The following is a 25,333-nucleotide window of genomic DNA, read 5'->3' on the forward strand; positions in this document are numbered from 1 at the left end:
CTCTGCGGAGAAGGACCTGGGGGGTCCTCGTGAACAGGGAGCTGTCCGTGAGCCAGCAGTGTGGTCTTGTGTCCAAGAAGGCCAATGGTGTCCTGGGTGCATTAGGAAGAGCATTTCCAGCAGATCGAGGGAGGTTATCCTACCTCTCTACTCCACATCTGGAGTACTGTTTCCAGTGCTGGGCTCCTCACTACAAGAGAAACACGGAGCTCCTGGAGCGAGTCCAGGGATTAAGGCACTGGAATATCTCTCTTATGAGGAAAGGCTGAGGGAGCTGGACCTGTCCACCCTAGAAAAGAGATGACTGAGAGGAGACCCCATCAATGTGTATAAATATATAAAGGATGGGTATCATGAGGATGGAGCCAGGCTCTTCTCGGTGATGCCAAGTCATAGGATGAGGCAATGGGCAGAAACTGACGGACAGGAAGCTCCACGTGAATGTGAAGAACTTCTGTATTGTGTGGGTGACTGTGCACTAGAATAAATTGACCAGAGAGGTTGTGGAGTCTCCCTCATTGGAGATATTCAAGAACCATCTGGAGACAGTCCTGTACCATGTGCTCTTGGATGATCTTGCTTGAGCAGAGAGGTGGCCCACTGTGGTCCCTTCCAGCCTGACCAATCCTGCAGTGCACGAGACCTGGTCGCAGGGGCTGTGCTGGAGGTTGTTCCCCGCATTATAGCTGTACAGACTTACACACTGCAGTGCTGCACTGGTGGCTCTTGCTGCTGTCCGTGCGCAGCATTCATGGAGGCTGCAGCCTCTGCAGCTGTGCTTCCCAAGCAGAGTGACACGCTTCTCCAGAACACCACATGTCCCCTGCATCTCCCCATCCCCGTCCTTCTCCCCTAGCACCACTTCAAGCTTCTATCCCAGCTCTTCTCTCGTTTCCACTCATGCCATGGCACCTGGCACCGCAGCTCATGGCCCACCTCAAGGACCTGGTGAGACCCCATCTGGAGTACTGTGTCCAGCTCTGAGGACCTCAGCACAAGAAAGACCTGGACCCGTTGGAGCGAGTCCAGAGGAAGGCCACCAAGATGCTTAGAGGGATGAAGCATCTTTTGTACAAGAAAAAGCTGAGATAGTTTGGATTGTTCAACCTGGACAAGAGGAGGCTTTGGGGTGACCTAATTGCAGCCTTCCAGTACCTGGAGTGAGCCTACAATAAAGACAGGGACTTTTTACAAGAGCATGTAGTGACAGGACAAGGAGGAAGGGCTTTAAACTGAAAGAATCAGTTTAGATTAGATACTAGGAGGAAGTTCTTCGCTGTGAGGATGGTCACTGGCACACATTGACCAGAGAAGTTGTGGATGTCCCATCCCTGGCAGTGTTCAAGGCCAGACTGGATGGAGCTCTGAGCAACCTGGTCTAGTGAAAGGTGTCCCCATCCATGGCAGCAGGGTTGGGACTACATGATCTTTAAGGTCCCTTCCAACCCAAGCCATTCTGTGATTCTCAACCCTTGGTCTTCACAGCAGTTCTCAAGCTGCTCCCTCCTATAGAGCCAGAGCCACCCTGGTCCCCACCTACCCAAATACTAGATGCTCTTTGATGACTCCACCACAGCTGCTTATCAACCTGCGCGTTTCCAAGAGCGGGCACGCAGATGTCAGGGGCTGGCAGCGCTTAGACAGGGGAAGAACCGGTGCCTGTGCTGCCAGGAGGGCCCAGGCACACACCGAGCTGGTGATGGGGGCGGCGGAGGGAGGGAGCGGGTGATAGCGGGGCACGGGCGAGCGCCTCCCCCACAGCGGCCCCGCAGGCCGCCCGCCGGGGCACGGCGCTCGCCGCCCGGCAGAGGAGCCGAGAGGAGGCGGTGCTGCCGTCCCAGAGCGGCTCCGCTTCCGCCTCCGGTGCCGCCATTTCGCCGTGAGACAGCACCGATGGCGATGTTGTCCGCTGCGGGATACGGGCCCTCCCGGCCTGAGATGGGCTATGAGCTGGATGGGCCCGTACAGCATTACCGCTTCTCGCCCTACACCTTCAACGGAGGGTGAGCAGCCGCAGGCAGCGAGCGGTCCGGGACGAGGCGTCCGGGGGAGAGTGGCGGTAGGGCTGGGGCTGCCGCGCCTTACTCCTGCTTCCCCCCGGTGCTCAGGGCGGGTTTCTCTCCCCTCAGCAGCTCCTCCTTGCAGAGAAAGAAGGGCAGCACGAGGGGTAGCAGGGCTCGGCCTTGCCCTGGGTCCGTGCAGCCCTTCGGGTTGTTCGTGCGTGGCTTTTGGCACACTCGGACTCCCTAAACAGTTATTGCTCATAAAATAAGCACCTTTTCTTCCCCGTGGAACGTTTTTCTGTGCCTCAGGAAACGTAGGAATCGGTCATATTACAGAGTCGTAGAATTGCTAGAGTTAGAAGGGACGTCTGGAGATCATTCGGTCCAACCTCCTGCCAAGGCAGGATCACCTAGAGCAAGTGACAAAGGAACGCATCCGGGTGGGGTTTGGATGTTTCCAGGCAGGGAGACTCCACAGCCTACTTGGGCAGCCGGTTCCAGTGCTCTGCCACCCTCAGTGTAAACAAGTTCTTCATGTTGAGGTGGAACTTCTTGTGTTTTAGTTTATGGCCATTGCTCCTCATCCTGTCGCTAGTAAACATGTAACTGTTGAACGCTGCCTTGCTGTACCTGTTTAAGGCAGGTGATGTTTTACATATCTGAGGTGGTGGCAGGATCTGGCGAGGACAGTGTTATTTGTTTTTTTTCTTATAGTACCTAACTACTTTTTAAAGGGTATCCGTTACTTAATGGTAGTACACCTGTGGGAATTACAAAACTAGTTGTTTGGAAGTCAATAAGATAACATCAGATTTAAAAAGTGGTGATAATTTAAGTGTACTGATACTGTTGCTGAGTATTTTGCTTGTTTTAGAAGGGTGAGTCATTATCAGGCATCTAAAAGACTTGGTCTATTGAGTTTGTTTCTTGCCTGGTGTAGGGACTCTGTTTTACCAAATTTCCATACAATTTTTAGTCAAAGTAGAGGGTCACGTACATATATTTTCTTCATTGAGTCTGTTATCTTCTTATGTTGGTCTTGGGTTACATGTAGGGATGTGCATAGAGGGGAACATAGCAAGGAATATAACATGCTTGACAAAATGTGACTCTGGGTATAGAATTCCTACCTAGTCAGTTTCTGTGTTGCCTAAGAAAATATTTGTGCTGAAACTCATGATTATATCAATACTCTTCATTAAGGACTGTGCTGGCAATCGCTGGGGAAGACTTTTCTATTGTTGCCTCTGACACGCGGCTCAGTGAAGGCTATGCAATTCACTGCCGGGACAGCCCAAAATGCTACAAGCTGTAAGTCCAGATCTTGCAAAAATTGAAACAGATGAAAGATGTTTTGTATTGCTGACCATGTCACCTGCCTCCTGCTTTAAGTAGAATTCTTACACAAAAAGCACAGTAACAAAGTAGATTTTGGAGTCATGTCGAACATTGCGGTAATTCAGGATGTGATGTGATGTTGTAAAGATAGCTAGTGTTGCATGCTCTTGAAGTTAGCTGATAACAGAAGTATTTTAACATGATACAAGGCTTAATGTAAGCTAGGTGGTGGGTTTTTTTGGCTGGATAATCAGAAGAACTTTGGTGTTAACTGTAGCCAAACTTAATCCTGTGGTAACTCATTCTGCTTCGTCAGGGCACCTGGTGTTAGTACGCAAGTGTGCCCCCTGCAGTCAGTTGTACAGTTTCTTTCTAGTTAAATACCTGGCACTTTGGAGAAGTGTTTGTTTGAGGAAAGGTAAACCTGTCAGTAGTTCCATTATTGAACTTTTTATGCTCATTTTATGCTTTTTTGACTCACCTAGATAGCATCTCCTTGGTCTAAAACTACATATTGTTTACATTCATTCGACTGCAGCAGGTGTTTACCTAGTAGGCTGCCATCATTTTTTGATTCCTTTTTTCTTTTCTTTTTTCTTTTCTAAATTGTTGACACAAGATCAAAGGAACTTACATTTCTCCTGGCTAACTCCTTAGTATATCTTTGACTCTCTGATACTGCCCAAATGGAAATTGCATACTGCACATGATGGCTTTGTGTAATTCTAGTGACAGGCTGAGAGAAGATTGCATTTTAAGGTGTTTTCTGAAGGACTGCTTTGTGTTAGTCTGTATGTGTTAATGTTTGTAGACTCCTCTTTACTAGAATTTAAATTTCAAGGGTGTGTTGCTGTGGCTAGCGTTCATGAAACATTTTGAAACTGAGCAGAGAGCTAAGCTTTTGTAATGCATCTGCAGCCAGATAACTTCTGTTGCACTGACACCATAAATGTCATGTAACCATTGTACAAGCTTAATGCAGCCCTCTGGTCCGATGGAGTAAAATTTGGACCGAGTGATAGGATCTGTGGCTCCCCAGTGTAAAACACATCCTTTAGCAAGACCGAATTGTAATAGATAGAGTGAGGAGTGCATGCAGAAATTAAGAATTTCTTCTTATTGATCTTACTGACAGTTGAAGAAAGGTGGTTTGAAGACAGGCATTTGCATAGTTCTGTGCTTGATGAGTCATCTCCAAGATGTAGGTTGCAGTTACCTTTCATACACCACAGATCTGTTACGACATTTTAGGCAACTGTTTTTGATAACATTAGAAGAACTGAAAATACATTTTAGTGTTCTCAAAATAACCTACTGTGTAAGAAAATGCTCTAGTTCATACTAAATCTAAAATTGCCACAAAATGTTACGTTTTTCAGAACAGAACAAACGGTCATTGGATGCACTGGTTTCCATGGTGATTGCCTTACCCTTACTAAAATTATTGAAGCGAGATTAAAGGTAACTACCTGTATTGTATTTAGAAACTTACATTCTTAATATTATGCTTGAATCATAATATTATATGTTTTAAATACAGTTTTTGCTGTTCTTCTTCAAATGTCTGTATCTTAACTGTATGGCTAGTGAAAGATCAGGCAGGGGAAGTTGATGCTGTGTTCTTACTAAGTGTGACATCACAAACTTAAAGAATGGAGAAGCTGGAAAGGAGAGTGTTAATGAGGTAACATCTATTGACTGTAAAACTTTGGAGACATTTAATTTTTGGCTTGTAAGAAGGCTTTAACTTTTAGACAAGTGTGTTGTCAGTAATCATGCTAGTTAAAAATCTTGCTTAACGTCAGATTCTTCTGTAGTGAGGTTACAGAAAATGTAATTTTGATTGAATGTCAGATTTAGTGTTTGACTTTCTTCTTGGATATGCTCTACCACTGGCAGATGTACAAGCATTCCAATAACAAGACCATGACTACTGGGGCTATTGCAGCAATGCTGTCTACAATCCTGTATTCTCGACGTTTCTTTCCGTACTATGTTTATAACATAATTGGTGGACTTGATGAAGAAGGTAAGACTTTACACAAAAAAAAGCTAAAAAGGAGACGCTGAATTTCTGTGAGTGGAAAGCTATCCCTTTACATCTCAGGTGTATTGATGGAATAACAAAGTTTGTGTTCCTATTCATAACACGTACCTTTAGGCATTATGATACTTACACAGATCAAATACATGTTATACATCTGACTTGTTTCCTAGTTTTTGCTGCTAACTTGATCTTCCATTTCTGAAGGTCTGAAAGTCTAAAAACTGTTACAAATATTTGATTACAAATAAAATCTCTACAAGTGAAATCTTTCATATTTTAGACTGGAAAACTTTTTAACAGCTTTGCTGGATTTCTTAATTGCACCTTTAAAGGAGATGTTACCAGTAAAATTGTGTATATTTTACCCAGACCTGTGAATGTGGTAGAGGTTATTATATATGAAGATTTAGTCCAGAGACAGGTTTCTACAAAGTTATTTTTAACTGTTAACTGACATCTGATGAAAATCATGATTTCTACACAGAAGCTGTAGTTTAATGTACAGCCCTTCCAGGACTTACTGGGCTCTTGTCCAGTGATTTGGTTGAGTTGGTGAAATACTGTGTTCTCTGGCTTTGAGAAGGAGCTCCAAGGTGCTCTTGTTTGGATAATTTCAGCCATTCCCTGCAGTTTGTTGTTACCATTAAGTTATACTGCTTTCCCAGTCTTGCTAAGACATGTCTGCGGTATGTGGAGTCTGGAAGGGGATTAGTCTGCCTTGCATAATGGTAAATTTCAGATTATGAGGGTGCTGTAACAGTTGCTCAGAGTGTAGGTTTGCATGCATGGGCTTAGCTTGAGTCCAGTAAGATTGATTTTTGATTTGGCTAGCTTTCTCAGGGCTCTTCAGCTCCTGTCCCGTGCTGCCAAGCGCACTGGCCAGTTCATTGGATCTGGTGCAGCCTGTCTGAATGGAAAGGCGGGGCTTGGCCAGGTCCTGTCTTTTGACTGGCATGTCCTCATCAAACCCCGATGCTTCAGAGCTGCAGTGTGTCTGCATCTCTGATGTTAGTGCAAGCCAGTCAATTTTGCACAACCTGGCCTGGCTCCAGAAAGAAGTGTGTAAGAGAGCAGAGCATCATCCCTGGTTCTTGGAGTGCAATGCAGAGGAATAAAAGTGTGCTTTCTGGAGGTAATTCAAGAACTGTATTGTTCAAGAACACTGTGTAAACTGCTTCTTTGTGTTAGCCTTAGAACCTCCAGGGTTCCTTCTGCAACACTATGCTCTGGCATATTTTTCTGCTTTGGTTGCACATCAACACTTTTTCTGTGGTCAGTACTGTAGAAAACATCTGTTGGAGCATGGTTGTAACTTAAACAGAGAAAATAACCTTGGAAGTCATACCAGGCCACAACCATAGTGAGCCTACTGTACAAAGCATTGTCTGAACATACTGCAGTAAGTATTGTTTGGTAAAGGCTTTCTGGGATCTGTGGTGTTCCTGACGCTGCTTACTGAGAGTGCTAGTTCTTGTTGTATATGCTTATCAGTGTTGAGAATCTTTCTGAATTGTTACTAGATGCTAATTTTTTTGTTTGATTTCCAGGAAAGGGAGCAGTATATAGCTTTGATCCAGTGGGCTCATACCAGAGGGATTCTTTCAAAGCAGGTGGATCAGCAAGTGCCATGCTGCAACCTTTGCTGGATAACCAGGTAAAATAGTTTATTGAATTTTGGTTTTGGTTTTTTCCTTTTGTTATCTCAGTAAACATTTGTGACATTCAAATTAATGTAGCTTTACTTCTGAGGAGTACTGCTTTTGAGAGAAGTTTTAAATCTCTTACAGGTATGACCTGTTAATCCATACATTTATAAATTATGTGGCATTACTTTCTCAGGAGAGATCAAAGTTTTACTTTGGGATCTGTTCAGGTTTTTAATATGTAACTAACAGTGCAGCACCTGTTTAAAAGACAGATACATATGTTAATTGGGGAGTTAGGTTTCTCATAGAAGTTGTTTAGGGTTTTTTTTCTGGGTTTTGTTTTTTAGGTTTTTTTCTTAGCTGATAACATAAATGTGCCTGTTACTTAGCGTGAAATAATACCAAAATAAGAAGGTATAATTAGTACATACATTTTATCACTTAATATACACTTCTTTAAGTCTTCAGTTTTGTACAACTCACATACCATTTTCTAAGAATGTTCTTACATAAAACTAATGGAAAGTTATTCAGTTGACTCTGTCTAAAAATACTCTAAGAATATTTTTGTATTTAGTTGATGCTGTTAGTGGTTGAATGGGAGAAATACCAAAGCATGTTTTACTCATTTTATTTGCTGACATCGGTGTTGGTATTTAGTCAATTGAGCCTGATATCAACACAAATTTTGTGCTTAAAAAAGTAATAAAGGAATAAGCACTCCTGACTCTTATCAGCTGAGAAAGGAATAGAATCTTTCCTTTTTTTAAAATTTAAATAACAACCTGTTCTCAGCTTTGACTTAGTTTTGAACTTATTAACTGAAGGAAATAAAATATCTTCTGCAGAAACAAAGTTTTCGTAAGTAGTTTTTTATTGCTTATGAGTTTCAGGCAAAGTGCACTACTCTCCTCGTTTACCTGTTCTGATGCTTAAGTTGACACTTAGATTTATCAGCTAAAATGCACTATTTAGTATGATCAGATGTGTACCAGTATAGACTTATTTTTGAATTCTAGGTATGCTGAGGAGTATTTGCTTTTAAGAAATGTTCCTTACTATAAGTGACTACAGAGGAAGGGCTTGTGTGCAGTTATGATGCTGCTAACCCAGTGAGAAGTTTCTGAAGGATTAGATCAGATCTGAATGTTCATTGTGATCTTGTATGTGCTGAATGAGCACGAGCAGCTGTGCTAGCTGTATACTGGATCTACTTCTTGTTACTCTTCTAAGAGTATCAGCATTGGCAAAGTTTTCAACTGTGTAGAGGAACGCTTTTGTCAGCTTTGGGTTTTTAAAACAGACAAGCCTTTTCTTCTTTTTTATGTGTCTAAATCTGTTCATTCTAGTGCAGAAACTGAAACAGCTTTCATGCTGGATGGATCATACTTCCTTTAAAATGCATTTTCATCTTTTCTTAGATTGGCTTCAAGAACATGCAAAATGTGGAACATGTACCTCTGACCCTGGAAAAGGCTTTGCAGCTGGTTAAGGATGTCTTTATTTCTGCTGCTGAGAGAGATGTGTACACTGGGGATGCACTTAAGATTTGCATTGTCACAAAAGATGGAATTAAAGAGCAAAGTATCCAATTGCGAAAAGACTAATTCAGTTCCCTTATAAACAAGTATTCTATGATGTACAATTTACCTGTGTTATGAAGACATTTGTCTTATTAAATTTTTTTCAAGAAGTTTAACTACTGTAATGCTGAGTATTTTCTTTGTTAGAAGTGGTAGTGTTTTTTAGAAACCAGAGCAGTTCCTGGTAAGGAAGCAGCTAAAAGTTATAAGTCAGTTTTGTTCGTTTTGTCTTAATCTGTTGATCATTCTAAGTCCAATGAGAGTTTAACCCCCTTCTCACAATCTGTTATTCTGCAATATGGGAGAGTTTAAACTTAATAAAATTTAGGTTCACTGACTATTCTGGTAATGCTTTCAGTTCAGCCTTGGTTTAGCGAGAAAAGCATCTGTTTTGTTCGTGCTGCCTTCTCTGCACTTCATAGCTTGCTTTTCCTGTCTTCTCCTTTCTCTCTCTGACGTGCTATCCTGACATTTGACTTCCGTGTACTTATTTAGAGAGACTGCGTGGGTCACCTGCAACCAATTTCACTGTGTAAGAGGGAAGAATGTTAAACGGAATTATTCAGAGTTTAGTCCTGGACTCTGCATCCATGCTCACTTTTACATGTTTCTGTTTGGTTAATGCCCCAAATTTGAAGCATCGTCATTTTCTGGCTACTGAGGGAAAATAACATAGTATGGAGATTCCTGAATGCTTTTTAATGTTTGGGAGCTATGTTAGCCCTAGTACTGCTTTTGATTCTTGGGAAATTGCATTAAATGTGGTTTGTTTGATGTGCTGAATCACACTTCTGGAAATTGGCTTGAGTACTAAGACCTTTAGAAAAAGAGAGCTGCATCACCAAGGGCAAAATAGTTTTCTCTTGCCTAGGAGTCCTTTTACAGTCTGTAGCTATTTAAAAAAGGACATATAAAATATCTCGTTGCTTGAGGTGGCATACTTGTTCTTAAAAGAATAATTTTGCTGATCTGCTTGACCCTACGGTAACCTTGTCTCCTGTTAGGGTGTGACTGGCTACCTTCAGTGCAACATTTTGGGTGCTCTGCATTATTCCTAGCTCTGGGTAGTCTTCACTAGTGATGGTAGTCTCAGGCTTTCTAAACCATTTAGATAATGGGTAGTATTTTGAACCTCAGTAATTGAACAGCTAGTGCATTTAAACAGACTAGCTGTGTTCAGGAAATCCACTGAGTGGGAATTGAATAACTGCCAATTCCCAAAGTGTTTGTGAAAGCACCTGACCACTGGGTGCCAGTGTTGGACAGAGTAAGAAGGGAATTGCTGCTTATCCCTGGGGAACTGGGCAATGAGAAAGGCACATAGCATCTTAATCTGAGAACACTGGGGCTGAAGTGACTTGGTCACACAAGTCAGAACTTCTAGACATGTTCAGGTAACTTAAGAGGATGTTTAATGTTTTTTGCAAAAGACAGATTAGATGGATTGTATAAATGACTGTGTAGCTATATGCTGTCTATACTGAGAAAGCATATGATGCAATAATTCTAAGAACAGAAAGCATATGCCTATTTAAAGTACAAATCAGTAATACCAAATTAAATACATGCTATGTTACTTCTGTAAAAGTAAATTAAAGTACCTTAAGGTCGACTGTCTTTGATGCCAGATTTGTGTTGAGTTGCCGAAGTGTTTCACAATAGATTGTTAGAGCTTTATGCAAGGTTGGTGAAGTCTAGTGAGACTAAATAGCATTTCTGTTGCAACGAAAAGCAGCTGAGGGTAGCAAGTTGACATTGCCTGCCTTTGGGACAGGCCTGGTTGCAATATGTAAAGGTAAAACAGTAAAAGGACAGGGCAACAAACAAGGGGAACTGTCTAATTTTTACATTAATTAATTTAATGTTCTTGCAGGATGCCAGATGTGTAGGAGAGTTGCAATGATTCAGTTGAAAAATTTTGATAAATTTGGATGCTTTTGTATTTAAGGGTAAATTTTACATTCAAAAGAAATGCATATCGACAGATTTTAGGAATTACGGGTTTAGGTCGAGTTGTCTAGGCTTATCTCTGTAAGTTCTTTCAGGAGAAACTGTGATTAGAGTGTTCAGATCTCATTTGCAGTCTCACAAGACGTTCAACAGCAGGTGCCTGTTTTCCTGCCACTGTGTGTCAGTGCTATCATGTTGGTGCACTTGTGCAGATCTGAGATGGCCATTTCGTCTCCTTTTCAGTTTTCCCTGCGAAGTACCTGTGGCTGAAAAACACATCAGGGACAGGAAGCTTTCCCCCAGGTCCATTGGACTGAAAATACCAAATTTCCTTCACATAAGAATGTAGCACTGCATTCACTCCGTGAGTGGGTTTGGAACCAATGATGTGGGAAGGCTTGTTTTCCGCATTTCTAACTTTCCCTGTACCCTGCCTTGATGTCATCACTGCTCCTGCTCAGAGAGAGGAATTGCAGGAATGACAGAATACGTGTGACCACAGAAGTAGTCACAGGCTGCTCAGCTATAAGCTACTTGCTTATTAGTATTAAAACATCCCAAAATTTCGGATGTGTCTTACACATAAAAGACACCATGTTTCTTAGCTCTGTGAGATTGTCATCCTCGGCCTGGAAGGTAGGAATCCCCTGACTGCAGCTCTTCTTATTCCTGTGCCTGTACTTCCTATGTGTAAATCAGCTCAGTACTCATCTTGCACCATATCTACAACGGTAATGAGTAGTTTATGAAGCACTTTGAGCCTTACTTGGTTACAGAACTGTCTAGGCCGGTAGGCCGTAGAGGTACACAGCTGGGCAAAGCAAACATGACAGTAGCACTTGGGGTTGCTAGAAGCAGAGATCTGGGTTGGGCAGACCTACTTGGCCAGGGGTTAGATGCCTTTATTACAATTTTGTGTAAGAGAAAGGAGGGAGAGGGAAAATGTTTATCTTGCAATCCTTTCCTTAATTTTAAACGTGTTCTGTGTATCTTTCGAAAGAGAACTGTACTGCAGGATTGCAATAACCTTGGAGCAAGCACTTGTAACCACCTCGTTCAAGAGCTTGCAAGTGGCAGGGTGTACAAGAGCAGCGCACAGCGGCAGGAACAGCTAGCTCGACTTCACCTGCAACAGTACTAAGGGCTGCCTTAAGATGGCAATAGTTAGTTGCTGTCGCAGGCTTCTACACGATTACACGCGGGGCCGGTAAAAATAGTCACACGTACTTTAGAAGTTTCCCACTATAATGTGCTTTGTGGTACTGTGTGTTGAGGAGATGGGAGGCTTTATTTTGATCTTGGCCAAATGGTTGCGTACACTTGCTTATATAAGGGACTGTTCAAGGTCAGAATCAGCCTTAAAAACTAAATTTTTAAAGCAAAGTCTACTTTATTATTTTTGGACATGTTTTCAGCACTATTGTTTATGCATTGAATCCTTTTTATATATGGAGGAGGGGGCTTGTTACTATGGAAAGTGCTCGACAAGACATAAATATTGCATATATGCTTCTAAAAGCTTAATTCACTATATCATTCAGGGATAAGTTTAATTTGCCTTTAACTAAAACCAAGAATTTCTTGAGGTTGAATTGTAAAATGTTGTATAAGCCAAATATCAAGCTTTCTCACTCTAGGTTGACATATGCCTTTAACACTACGTATGCCTTAGTGTGATGGGAGTCAGGAGCAGGCTACTGACTAGAGAAAACCATTTAAATCAAAATTATAAAACACTATATGAAGTACAGAAGTTTGAAGTTGTCCTACAGCAACTTACTCCTTACTCCTTTACATTATTTATTTACTTAGGGGACATAGTTGTAATTTCTCATACTTGATAAACCTTTCTGGATACCCTGTAATCATCCATCCTGGAAAGTAAGAGAAAGCTGCTTTGGCAAGTGATCTCAATTTAGCAATTTGGGATTTTAGAAACCTAAGCCTGGGGAGAAGTGGCAGGAACAAGTGGGGACTGATTAAAGCAACATTCACGTGAATCTGAGCAAAGTAAAGTAATTCTGTTTCTTTTCAATCTAGTAGAAGATGGATTTTAGGAGCATGAACTAACTGCTGCCATATTTAGGGTTCCTGATCCCAACTCAAGAACTAACTTTTGAGTAGAAGGGATTTGGAAATGACAGCTTTCAAATTCCTCTTTTCTCTTTCTTTCAGCCAATGCTTTTGTTCAGTGTGAATGTCCTTTGCTTTTATGCCATTTGGGGCAGTCGTAAACCAGACAATAAGGCACATGGGCCTGAAGTTAACTAAGGTTTGTCTCCCGATCAGTCTTCGCAAGCCAAATTCCTTCTGAGAAGGGGTTTTGTCTGTGTGAGTGCAACAGAGTGAGACCAGCCTTATATTCTTTCGACAGGAATATGTAGTTAGTTTAATTGTATGGACCATTTTCTGTGTACTTCCTTTTCCACACAATTTCAACAAAGTATTCATAATTACAAGACCATGGTTTAGCAGAAGAAAAACAAACAAAAAATCCTGAGTATCTTTCCTGTTAGGCTGTTCTTGGCCCTTTTCCTAACAGTTGCTGGCAAAGTTCAACTTCTGTTCATTTCGGAGGCTCAAATGGGGGTAGGGATGGACTTTATTGTAGCCTACAGTAATTAATATTCTTTGGCACAAGACACACATTAAAGAGGTACTGGCAAGAGAGTAGTCACGGTATCAGAAATTCAACCAGTTCTTTGCACTTTAGCTCAAAGAACCAGAAAAGGAAAGTTAAAAAACAAGATTCCCCTTTTTGCCGAAGAAGAGGAACAAGATGTGGAAGTTTGCAGTGTTACATAGGTATTTTTCACAGTTGAGGTAAAGTGCTTTTGTCTTTCCTGAGGCCTGACTTCTCTGCAACTCAGGTATTTCCATTCCTTAGCTTTCTACAGCCACACAAGTTTTGTGATCTCCTTGATGGTTCTACAAGGTGTCTACCTGGGGTGCCCACCCAGGTGTGGGTATGTGACACCTACAGTACCTGGCCCACTGAGGTGGCTTAGGTGAACAGGACCAATTATCTGTTTAACCAGGCTTTGTGAAAACTAGCTGTAATCAGCTTGGCAGTCAGGCCTGGTGGATGATCGAGCTGTTTATTTGTCTTTCAACACCGCTCTCATACTGGAGACCCTGGGTGGCTCAGCTGAGCACCTCTTCTCCACAACCAACCTGGAGCCATGAGTATGGATGGAGCCATACCCAGCTGAGGGTACCTGGGAGGTGAGAGGTGCTATAGAATGCCTTGAAAGTTAGTCCCCTACCAGGAGCCCATCCTCAAACATCCCAGTAGAAAACATACTTCTGTTTGTAGCTTGCTTATGCAGCAATGCAGAGAACCTCATGCACTAAGTAACCAGAAAGTTGAGGCCTGTTTTTTGGGGGAAAAAAAAACCAACAAAAAAGAGGAGGAGAGGCTTTTTTTCAGGGTTTATATAAGTGACCGTTTTGGAGAAAGCTGCATTCCAGTGTCACTGCCTTGTGCTTGATCTGAACTTATGTACCCTTGAATGTAGAATGGTTAACACAATCTCCATTAAGTCCTACAGCAAACAAACATTTTGGTGCGGCTGGTATGTGTTTGCTAGTTGCAGACAAGCCGATCTCATTAGAACTGCATTAACAACTTTTGCCAAGCATTTTGAAACTGGTTGACATGCATAACAGCTGCCTGAGCTGGAATGGCATTCCATTCCCTGCCTCCATCTTATTAGTGCAGGGGATGGCTTGATTAATGACAATTAGATGGGATTTTTAAAAATTAAAGAAAATTTGTCTTTGGATGACTCATGCAGTGTGTTTTCATTCTCTGATTTACAGTAAGTCACAAAGTCTGGGTTTTTAAGGCTTTTCACAAAGTCCAAGAGAAGGGCTGACCCTTAGCTAACTCACAGATTCGAAGTGAAAATATTTTAAAGAGTTATGCAAAGTGTTTTCAGCTGCTACTTAGGGAGGCTTTTTACATTAAACTGCTTTTAAAAAACACAATCTAACAAGATTTCAATGGTGACAGATTTTTCTCATACAACTCCAGCATAGGGATCACTGTGCAATGTAGGGGAAGGAAAACTTTGCTGTCCACACTGTGTGGCATGTTAAGTGATGCTGAGCAGAATTCACATAAGCTCCTGTGAAGGTCCCTGTGATATATGGCTCAGCTTGGGCTACACATTTGTTGGACCACTGTATAAGAGAGTTTATCTGCAGTCCTCAACTCTTTGAAGCTATTACCCTGGTGGCCAGTGTCTCCTGGCCAGCTGTCCTGTTTCAGCTAGAGCATGCACTCGATCACAGAGGAAAGCATTTCCGCAGGAACGTGAGGACCTGATTTCCCCCTCATTTCTCTAGGCCCTCAGTGCAGAGCTGTTGAGCTTACAGCCTTGAATAGACAGGCTCTTGATTCGGTTCCGGATATTGCATCTAAACCATCCAATGTATTTTGTTTGGCTCTACAGCCTTTAAAGTCAGTGACTGTGGTGCCCTTCACCTCTGTTAAAATGCTTCTCTGTCAAAGGGACACCCTCTGTCAAACACAGTGAAGCACCAAACAGCCAAGATGCTCTTCTCTGAGCAGCTGGGGAGTCACAGTGGCCAAAAAAGTATCTATATGCAGGCATTCACATGCCTAATTTAACCCATAAAGTTCCTACACAAACATTTAAGAGAGGTTTCTGGCAGTTCAGTTTGAACTCTGCATTTAGTTTAAACCTGATGTTGGCAGAAAAGCTACACTCATATTCACTCTATACAAACCTAGAGCTCTGAGCTCCAATTCACGCTCCCAGATAAATTTAACTATGGTGCAGTTAAAATAAAAAAAACAACAATGAATCGGACTCCTAAGTAGGTGAGGTCCTTTTGCCTGGTTGGCTCAGATTAAAATAAAATAAAGAATAGACTTCTCATAAGAGAATGCACTTACAGTGATTTAACTAATATTTTGACCTGCACAGGTAGAGTGCTTTTTCGTAAGTTGTTTCCATTCAAAGCCAAAATGCATTTTGGAGCTACTCCAAGAATTTAGTTTCTATTAGAGGCTACACAAATCTGCCCTTTCCTTGCACCATTTCCTCCTCATGATGTTGCTAACAAAAAGAACATTGAGGCCAAGCTGTCCAACAACAACTAGTGGATGGTCCTCGAGTGTCCAGTTTGAGAACCCAGAAGTAGTCTTGGCTCTGAACTGGAGACTAAAAGCCATCTGTTTGTTGATTTGAACTGAATAGCTCCAGTTAGTCTCACTACAGAGAAGGTAGATTCAGAGGTGGTCTGATACATTCAAGCTTCATCTCAGAAGCTGTGGGAATGAGTTCATGAGAGATACAATTTTCCATCCACATCCCAACCCACATGCAGGCGCTTGGTCAGCCAGTGTGGCTCTACCTACAGTGTTGGACTACAGGATTGCTGCCTTGTAAATGCCAATTGTAAGTTTTAATGAGACAACCCAATTAGATGGCTTGACAGACCATCACAACAGTGACGCAACTGCACTCAACCCCCATTACAGAAGCAGCAGAATTTCAAAGAACTGCTATTAAAGAAAAGTCACAGAATAGCTCGCACACAGCCCTGCAAACAACAACATCACCCACAGGCTGTGTGGAGCAAAAGGAAAGGCCGTGAGATTAAAGGCAGAAACAAGTCAGAGGAATTTATGCAAATACTGATTTTTCACTTTCTAGCACTCAGCATGGGCATAGTTTGAGTTTCAGGTACCATCTATGTGCTCTACATAACTCCCACTGTATTGCTCCAACAGTGCTTACAGAGTTACAACGTGGCCTTTGCAAAAATGCACGTGTAGAGAATCACTTGTGGCAGGCAGTGCATTACATTGTCCTACAGATACCAACTGATGCACACAACTGTATTCATTGACCCTCCCACACCCACAAGGCATTTTATTCCCAAAAGCCAGAGAAAATTTTTATCACCCTACCCCCTGACTGCAGAGGATCAATTGATGTGGATTTTAAAATTTTGTCTCGTCTTCCCCCTCCAGTGGGGAATCCTTCATACATCACCTGCTGTCCCTCGTGGTTTGAACTCAGAGTCTGGCCATCCCCACAGCTTGCCACAGGCAAGCTCTCTGAACGCTTAGCCTCAAACCACTTGTTTTTAGCATGTTGAGCCCAACACCATAAATGTCATCAAGACACAATCCAACTAATGGAGTGTTTGAGTAACACTCCCAAGACAAAATTGCCTTTGCAGAGTGTGCATTGATTCCCAGCAGTTACAGTCCTCTCCTGTTGACACTGAAAGACACACCAAGTAGAAGGTCCTACAGGCTTGTCAAACCTAAGAGCATTTTACAAAGTTCGTCTCCTTTCCAAATGAGCCACTTTGCCTCATTTTTACATTTGTGTCAAGGAGGATCCAAGACTAAAAAAAAGTGTAATGAAAGTTGCTGGCTACTGAATCCTCTGTGGCTTGTCAATGTTATTTTCTCTCAATTAAAGACCCATACACACACCCTGCTTGAACCTCATGACACAGACATCATAGAAGAAAATCTCAAGAACTGAGCTGATTCTGAGAGGACAATTTGTTTGTCTTACTCATGAGAGGGAAGGAGACCCCTGTCGTGCTGCTGTAGTACATCGAGAGAGATGCAGGCAGCAGGGGCTCACGTGGCTGCGTGGAACATGTGTTCTGCCCTACAGATGCTGTCCAAGTATGTCTTCCGAGCCTAGTGCTAGCCATTATTCAAAGAAGTATTACACAGAGACACCTCCTTTGCCATCAGCTCTGACTGAGCCCTGTCCCAGTCAGCTGTTGGTGGGAAGCATCCACCAAGGACTGGGAGGCACCGTACTGTGGTTTCAGAGTCAGATCCAGTAACCATGACATAGCTGGAGCTGCAGCACAGGCCACCACAGATTGCAAACTTTCTGCCTGCTTTTCATGTTAGTATAAATCACTTGACACCATATGAAGTATTGCTGCCAGCTCTTGACAGCCTCTCGGGAAGATTCAACAAACCACAACTTGTCAGTGGGAGTTTTGCCTTTACAAGTTCAAACCGAACTACCCCAACCCTTGTGAGCAAAGAGCAACACTTCAGGAGGAGAATAGATGAACTCTGTCGCACTAGAAACATGTCTGTATTTGTTTCTGTGAGATAAAATATTCCTCAAGCAGCAGGTCATTAACACATAGCTAGGTAGTTTTCAATAAACTGGTGCCCAACTACTGTGGCAGTAAATGATAACCTAGTGCCTGGTAGCATCACTGAAACCAAAGGACACCCCATTCCTAGCCACCACGTAAACTCCAGTCATTGCTCTGGAGGCTGTGACACGCACAGCAATAAGTGATATGCTTTAAGAAGAGGAAAGACAAAGCAGGGCAACATGGCATGAAGTAGAAAAGCTGCTCTGCAGACAGCAAGATCACTGTAGGTGCAAAAGGTTGGCAAGGTGGGAGATACACACCTCAGAGCTGCCCTATAGCCTTTATCCAACCCCAGAGAAAGGGATGTTCCCTTGGAGAGCATCCTCTATGCACGTGCATTATAGACACCACTGAAGAGCTGCTGTCACAGGGATGTGGTAGGCAGCACACACAATGACTGCTTTCTAGGGGCGTGAGCTTAACAAGGGGAAACAGCTGCCTTATTTTCCACACTCCATCCAGAGCACTAGAGCCAGTGGCAGGTCATATCTCTGCAGACTTATGTCAAGGATTAAATAAAAGCCAAACTGCTCTAAACAGCAAAGTGAGCCTGCAACTGTATGCCAAAATGTGCATGCAGGCCTGCAACCTGCCTCTCTTGCAGAGTACCCTGACACACTACTCAAGAGGCAGAAAATCAAACCAAAACAAACAAATTAAAAAGGCAAGATGGAAGGAAATAATTACACGTGGTTTACAAGGCTGTTAATTACAAGAAGAAAGTCTTGCATGCAGTGACTGCATGGTTAAACCAGTCAGTGAAACTTGGAGCAGTGGACAGCAATGCCATTTAGGAGAAGCAGAGCAATAACAAGTACTGAGGTTTTCAGTGTTTTCCCTGGTGACAGCTTTGATCCTTACATTCCTCAGCCAAGTAACTGAAATATGCATGAGATAACACACAAGCACAGTACAAAGCTCTCAGGCCTTTCTGCCCCCAGCCGCTTCCTTCCTGTTTACTCAGGCACCTGTGTAGCAACATGCCACAACATAAAGTGCAGCACCGTGGCTTGGTGCTTCACAAGTATCTCCCCTCTGCCCCCCAAAACCCACCCGAATTTGTCACAATGGCTCAAGAGGGAGTGAAGCTGGCTCTCCTCCGCTGGCCCCCTCACAATAGAGGATTGCCCTATTTGTGTGTGAAGGAGAGGGGCTGCCGCCTGGGCTGCAGCCCTCGCATCTGTAAGGGCTGGAGACAAGCCGCACAGATAGGCAGAAATCAATAAGCTGGCGGATCAGAGGGCCTGGCGGAGGAGCCGCTCTGTGCACATGCACAGGGGCCGAACATCTGTCAGGCAAACAAAAAGCAACCCAAGCGGAACAAAAGAGAGGATTATTTTAACTCAAGTTCTTCTTCAGTCTCAGCAGGCAATGTTCAAGCCGTCCTCATATTCAGACACTGAGGCCTTATGGAGTACGGGCTGTCCGGGAAATGCCAAACGCTGTTACCACAAGACAAAAGAGGGGTAAAAGAAAAAAAAAAGTAGATATGGAAAATTCAGACTGACTTGTGAGTGCAAGCAAGCAGGGGGAAGGTGGAGGGGCACCGGTAAGGGGATGGAGGAGAGGGAGGCAAAGGACAGTGTGACAACATGACGAAGAAGTTGATGACAGATCTCCACAGCAGTACTTGAAAACAAAGCTGATCATATCAAACATGCCACAGAAGAACAAAATATTGTTGCACAGCTATGGATTGACAAGCACCAAGGCTGTACCCCCCCAGCTTCCTCCCTCATGTGAAAGGGCAGGGTCACTGCAGACCTTCTGCTCGTGCAGGCGAACACTGGGGAGTTCTCAGAACAGGCTTTGTACCCAATGCCCTCCTCACCTGGAGGAAGCCCAGCTTCAACCACAAGCCCCTGGGACTTATGTGGGAGCAAAGGATTTAGGATAAGCTTGAAAACAAGCTGCCATGCCTCTCCCCTGTGCTTGGTTTTAGCCAGCAGACACGGTTAGTTTGCAGCTTCGTTTCTCCATCACAGCTTTCTCTTCTAATCAGTGTGTCATATATTTGCTAGAAATAGGTGCAAAGGAGTGAATTTGAGATGAAACAGATTTAGTAAAATCATATTTGGCCTTAAAATGTCAGAAACCTTCATCCTTTCTGAAAGAGAGGGGATGATTTCACAGTTGAAAACCCCTGGTATTGTATTCATGTGCTGCTGCTCTGTGCCCTTATGCCGCTGTTGACTTGGCGCATTTTCAAACTGAAGTATTACTAGGGGAAAAAAACTTCTAGGTTTTGGGTTTTCTTCAGCAGTTTCAGAGTATGTAAGCTGCCTTCACTGCTGATAGCAGGAGGTGTTCTTGATAAAGTTGAACTTGCTTAGTAGAAGTTTCTGAACTTGCAGCTCCATGGCCTTGGAGGCACCCACCCATCAAGCACTGGCCCACAGCATCCTATAAAATAGATATGTGTCTCGGCCTTGAAAGTGGCTTGCGATAGAAGACATGGGTTCTTAATGGCATTTTAGGAAGTATCACACAGGTATTTTGAGCCAACTTCATTTAATTATGTTCTGTTTGGGGTGGGGAAGGGATGTGAACTGCAAGAGGTTTTGACCAAGGGAAAACAGGCTCCTTTTTTAAAAAAAAACCAAAGTAGTAACTGGAACAAAAACCCTGAAACAATATGCTTAGCTTCTGCTTTATCTTAGAAGCCTTTCCAGGCACAACCGGGTTAGCTGTCTTAGTGAGACCTCCAGGATGACCCTTAAAAAAGAGTAAGCCTTGCTTTTTGTTTTGCTGGAGAGAGTGAAGAAGGGCTGCCTTCCCCATCCCGGGGAAGGGTCTTGGCTCCAAGTCCCAGCTGGCCACAGATGCCTTCTTGGATCTCTTGAACTCAGCCTCTACACATCGAGGAGGAGTAAGTAAGGCTTTGAGGGACTTATGCCACCTGTGTCTTTTGCTCACATGTACCACCTACCTGAGAGGAACCAGAGGCAGCAGACAAGGGGCTCTTGTCAGCAGGCAGAGACAGGCACTGCAGCCTGGTGCTGGCAGCATGTTCCTCCATCACGGGCAAAAAAGGGCATCTGCCATAGATGCTATACCTCTTTTCCCCAGGAGCTTTGCTCAGGTGTACAGGGAGCCTCATCCAGCTTTCCCCTGAGAAAAGTCCCAAACCCAGATGGAGAGTCTACTTTCCACTTCTGCTTCTGCTATACCTAGGTTGTTGTTGACTTTCCTTCATCAGCAGTTACTCAACTCACCTGCAGCCTCTCCTGGATGCCTCACTTTGCCTGGGCTGCAGTTTCTTAATAAGAATTTCCAACTGACTTCTTGGTTGTGTCTCAGGAATTTCAGGGGTCCTCTATTTTCCTTTTACAAGCAGTTCTTATACAGACAATCAATAGCAAATCAGTACCTTCTTTTCTCACTGTTAGGATATTACTAATATTTGTCCATAGTCAATGTTCTTCCTTAAAGCCAAAGCAGTCAAGTTTCTTTCGCTCTTTTGGGTTATTTTTTGCAAGTCTTGAACCATATGCAAGTCCTATGTTAATCCATACAAGCAAATGCTTCTATAGAGCAGGACTTTAGAGAGGCTGTTAAAACATGGGGTTTGATGTTATGCTGATAAATAAGAAAAAATAATACAAAGCTAAATATTTACAGGAGAGAAAACTGTTTCATATGAGGAACAGTTATGGTAAGGGAACAGTATAGTACATTGTGCAATAAAACAGGGAGGATTTTGCCCCTTAGTTTCCACCACAGAAACATGCTCCTGATTCTCCCTGTGCACTGGCTCCTCCAGAAGATGGATAAGGAATAAAGGAAAAGATAAGAAAGGAAGGTAGTAAAACTAGTAAAAATAATTAATATACATGCATCTATAGTGTGACATTTTACAACTTTGCCTTTGGAAAAGAAGTATGTCTGAGGTGTTTAATTTTGTCCTTGTCTATCAGCAATAAGAAAGAAGCCATCTCATCAGTACAACCTTTTTTTGAAGGAGATTGGGTTTGAGTCAATCTGACTGTGAGAGGCTCTTGGATTAGAAGTCATTGGAGGTGTCTTTTTTGCATACAAAAATCTGACATGGCCAGTTCCTCACAAAACCTGGTTTCAGGGTTGTTTTGATGCCTGTGAGGTTGCACCACAGGCAAAGGATGGGTCTGGAACACGAAAGCCAGGGACAGGAAACCAAGACAGCAGAAGGCACTGGTCATGTGATAGTGGAGACTGAGAGAGACTTGATCTGAGAGCAAATCTCTTCTGTGACTTTGATGGTCCCCATTTCCTCTGGAGCCATGGAGCATCCTGTCATGCTCCTTCTGAAAATGCTTTTGACTGAAACATTAGAGAGACAGTGCCAATGTGTGATGTTAGAATGATTTTGTACACTAGTTGACACAGTCCATTAGACTGCAGCTTGGGCACTTCTGCTCCAAGAGCATAAAAGAGAGACAGGACTAACCAGTGGCTCTCAGACAAGCAGCTGTGACATGTGCCATCACAGTAAATTAATGGTGGCCACAGTTTTGACAGTTTAAATCAAAACAGAATTGAACAATCAGAGCAAGTTTTTGTCTTGTGGGTTGCAATGAATTCCCTAGTGACTGCATGCAGCCACTATTATTGTCTTTGAGAGTCACTGTCTTAAGAGATGAGTTTTTTAACAAGTGAACAAATAACTCAATTAGAAATTAGAACAGTACATTCCTGAGAGGAGCTCAGCAGCCTCTTCTCCCATTAGCAACAGTGGGAGTTGCCATGCTCTGCACATGACCAAGCAATAGCTATTCTCCTTTCCTTCAGCAGATAACTCTCATGTAACTGCTTCACAGTGTCATCCCAGTTTTCCTCTTTTGGGTACCATTTGCTGATCTGTGGGAATGTGTGGATTTTTGGTCAAGTTTCAGCCTAGAAAAAATATCCAATTACACAAAACAAAATGAAAAGGGTAGGGGACCAGAGATCAGTTTTGTGAGTTGATGAGTGAACTTTTTGTTGAAAAATACTTATTAGAGTATTCACTTCATGCATGAGCTTGTTCTATCAAGGGGAGAGAAAAATAAGTCATTCTAGGATCTAAAAACAGTCAAGAAATCAAACCCAGGCAGTTTGAGGATGATAGATTGGTTAACCTGAATTATGTGAAGAGTACAGATAAAATAACTTTCCTCCAAGGTAGTAAAAAGAGAGAAATGTATGTTTATTAAATGTATTCAGTAGGCTTGGGAAGCTTCCTGCAAGGAATAAAATGTCCTTTGAGTCTATGTCGTGGTAGTGCAGTACTGAAAAACAGAAGGGGTGAAGGAATTGTGAACAGCTGGTAAGTGGCAGCCCTATACCAAAAGAATGAAGTGTGAAGGAGGGGAGAAGGCAATTAAAAAAACCCAAAACAACAACAAAAAAGAGCTAAAATTCTAACAACAGTAAAATAGAACCCAAACAGAAAAACAAAACTAAAGTGTTGGGAGTGTACTGTCAAACACCAGCTTCCCATGGACTGTAAGAGCAACAGAAGCCATTGTCCTCTGTTGGGGATGGGAACCATAAAAAATAACAAGTTGGGCTGGGAACACAGCTGCTGTGTGTTCTCACTCGCATTTCTCAAATAAGAACAGCAACTGTCTCTCTCTTCAATGTGAGAGATGCTCCATAGAAGATGAGTGCACCCCTGCCTAGCTGGGGAGATGATCTGTGAACACTCACCTTCCTTAAAAAAAAAATCCCAACAGTTAGAATGTAATTAGTTCATTAAGGCTCTCAGGTGAGAAATAAATAGTGACTCCGTGCCAGGATGTTGGGGATGTGGGATAGGGAGGCAGCCAAACACACAGTGCAGCCTGTGGCCGGTTCCAGGGAGAGATTTGGGCTGGGGTGGTTGCAGGCGGCAGCGTGCCCTTCTCCTGGGCACACAGCTGGCACAAAGCTCTGCTCCAGAGTTCCTGTCCTCACAGTTGCACGCCTTCCTGACAAGAGGAAGACAGAAGTTTATGCTTAGCCTCAGGCGAGGTGCACAGACTTTCCTGGCAGGCTTGCCCCCATGGCACACTATTATACAAATTTGTCCTTGCATGCTTTTACTTGGCACAGCAGTATTTCAGAGGTATGGGCACTTCTGCAGTAGAGGCTGGGCAGAGCTGTCTGCTCCCCTCTAGATTGCTGGGGACCTGCTTGTGGCTGAGGCAAGCTTGGCACGTCCTGGAGGACAATGGCACAACACAGTGCTTGCCCCATTCTTGCTACCCCAGCTGTGCTGGAAGTTGGGCTAAATAATGCGCAAAGATGCTTAAAAGCAGGAGGTGATTTTTGAGAAAGGAAAGATGAAGCAGACAGACTCTAACTGAGCAACAACAGTGATATGTAATATTGTGACAGATAGGGAGAGGCAATAACGGAAAAGTTATTCACCACTTCTCACCGTACAAATATTAATGGGTTTCACCTGAAACCATGTGACAGCAAGGCCAAAACAAACAGAGGAAGTATCTCTTCCTACATAGTATCAATTATAAACACAAAGAGACAGATCTAGATAAGAATATTCTCTAAATGCAACTCAACACATGGATACAACCTGAACTCAGAAGTCTTTAAGTCACAGAATACCAGATAGCAGAAGGATACACAGAAAGAATTGTCTCTCCTTGCTAGTGATGTTCTTACATAGTGCTATTGACCACTGTTGAAGGTTGGAAAGATCTTTGCTAAACACAAGGGTACAGTCTTGTTTTCCTCAATTTTTTATTTGTTCTTTGAAACTCGGCATACTCAGTGATTAAAACCAAACCTGTCTTTGAACCAAATATATCCAAATCACATGCATCCAAAGCGCTTACTGCCACATGTTTTGACATTCAGTATTTTTAAACTTTTTAAAAGGCTTCTGCTCATGGCTGGACTCATCTTTTTCAGGGCATGATTGACAGGGGTCTATTTCAAAATACCTTCCATTAAGGAAAAAAAAAAGAAAACTACCTTAATGGTGAAGCAGGGAATGACAGCAGCAAACAAAAGATCATTGCTTCTTTGTTCTTGAAATCTGAAGAAAATACACAGTACTCCATTGTATGACTTTTTCATGCACAACATTGTCTCTCTTGACCCCATGCACATCTGCAGCATGAAGTCCTCTGTTATCTCTGGATAACAGCTGTTGCATCACTGATTATTCATCAGCTCCACTTCAGTCTGCCTAAGGTGCTGTGAAAATCCCAGAAACTGACAAGTTTACTAAGTGAATTCAAGATAAAGCCTTAAATTGATGAAAAAAAGTAGGAATAACAATGGATAACTCTTACTGGACATTTTGTTTAGTTGTCTGTAGAACATAGGCCTGTAATTTAACATGTTGGAATTAGAGGACTTTAAAAAAATATTATAGAATCCCCCAGTTTTCTCATCTAACTCCTTTATAGTTTTAATTTGGCTTGGAGAGCAAAACGCAAGGGCAAGGAACACATGCAGTCAGTACTGGAGAAACAAGCAAGCCCTTCAAGTTATATGATGTGCAGAAGCAGAATTTACAGAGCAATTAATTAGTGAGGATTTCCAGTTAAAAGTAGGTGACTGAAGAGGTATGTGCACAACACAACCCCTTTGAATGCAAATACTCCTTGATCTTTA

General features: G+C 42.8%; 1 protein-coding gene across 1 annotated transcript; it reads left to right on the forward strand.

Moving 5' to 3' along the window:
- The first annotated feature begins 1,840 nt into the window (after positions 1–1,840).
- On the forward strand, positions 1,841–8,742 carry PSMB1 (proteasome subunit beta 1). The gene is made up of 6 exons (XM_027685918.1): positions 1,841–2,003; positions 3,207–3,314; positions 4,721–4,802; positions 5,241–5,370; positions 6,936–7,042; positions 8,456–8,742. Exons 1-6 carry the CDS (start codon positions 1,894–1,896, stop codon positions 8,639–8,641), a joined length of 723 nt encoding a protein of 240 aa, XP_027541719.1. The 5' UTR covers positions 1,841–1,893; the 3' UTR covers positions 8,642–8,742.
- The last annotated feature ends 16,591 nt before the right edge of the window (positions 8,743–25,333 follow it).

This window comes from Neopelma chrysocephalum, unplaced genomic scaffold, assembly GCF_003984885.1.
Source record: "Neopelma chrysocephalum unplaced genomic scaffold, ASM398488v2 Primary Assembly neopelma1_23, whole genome shotgun sequence".
Classification (NCBI taxonomy): Eukaryota; Metazoa; Chordata; class Aves; order Passeriformes; family Pipridae; genus Neopelma; species Neopelma chrysocephalum.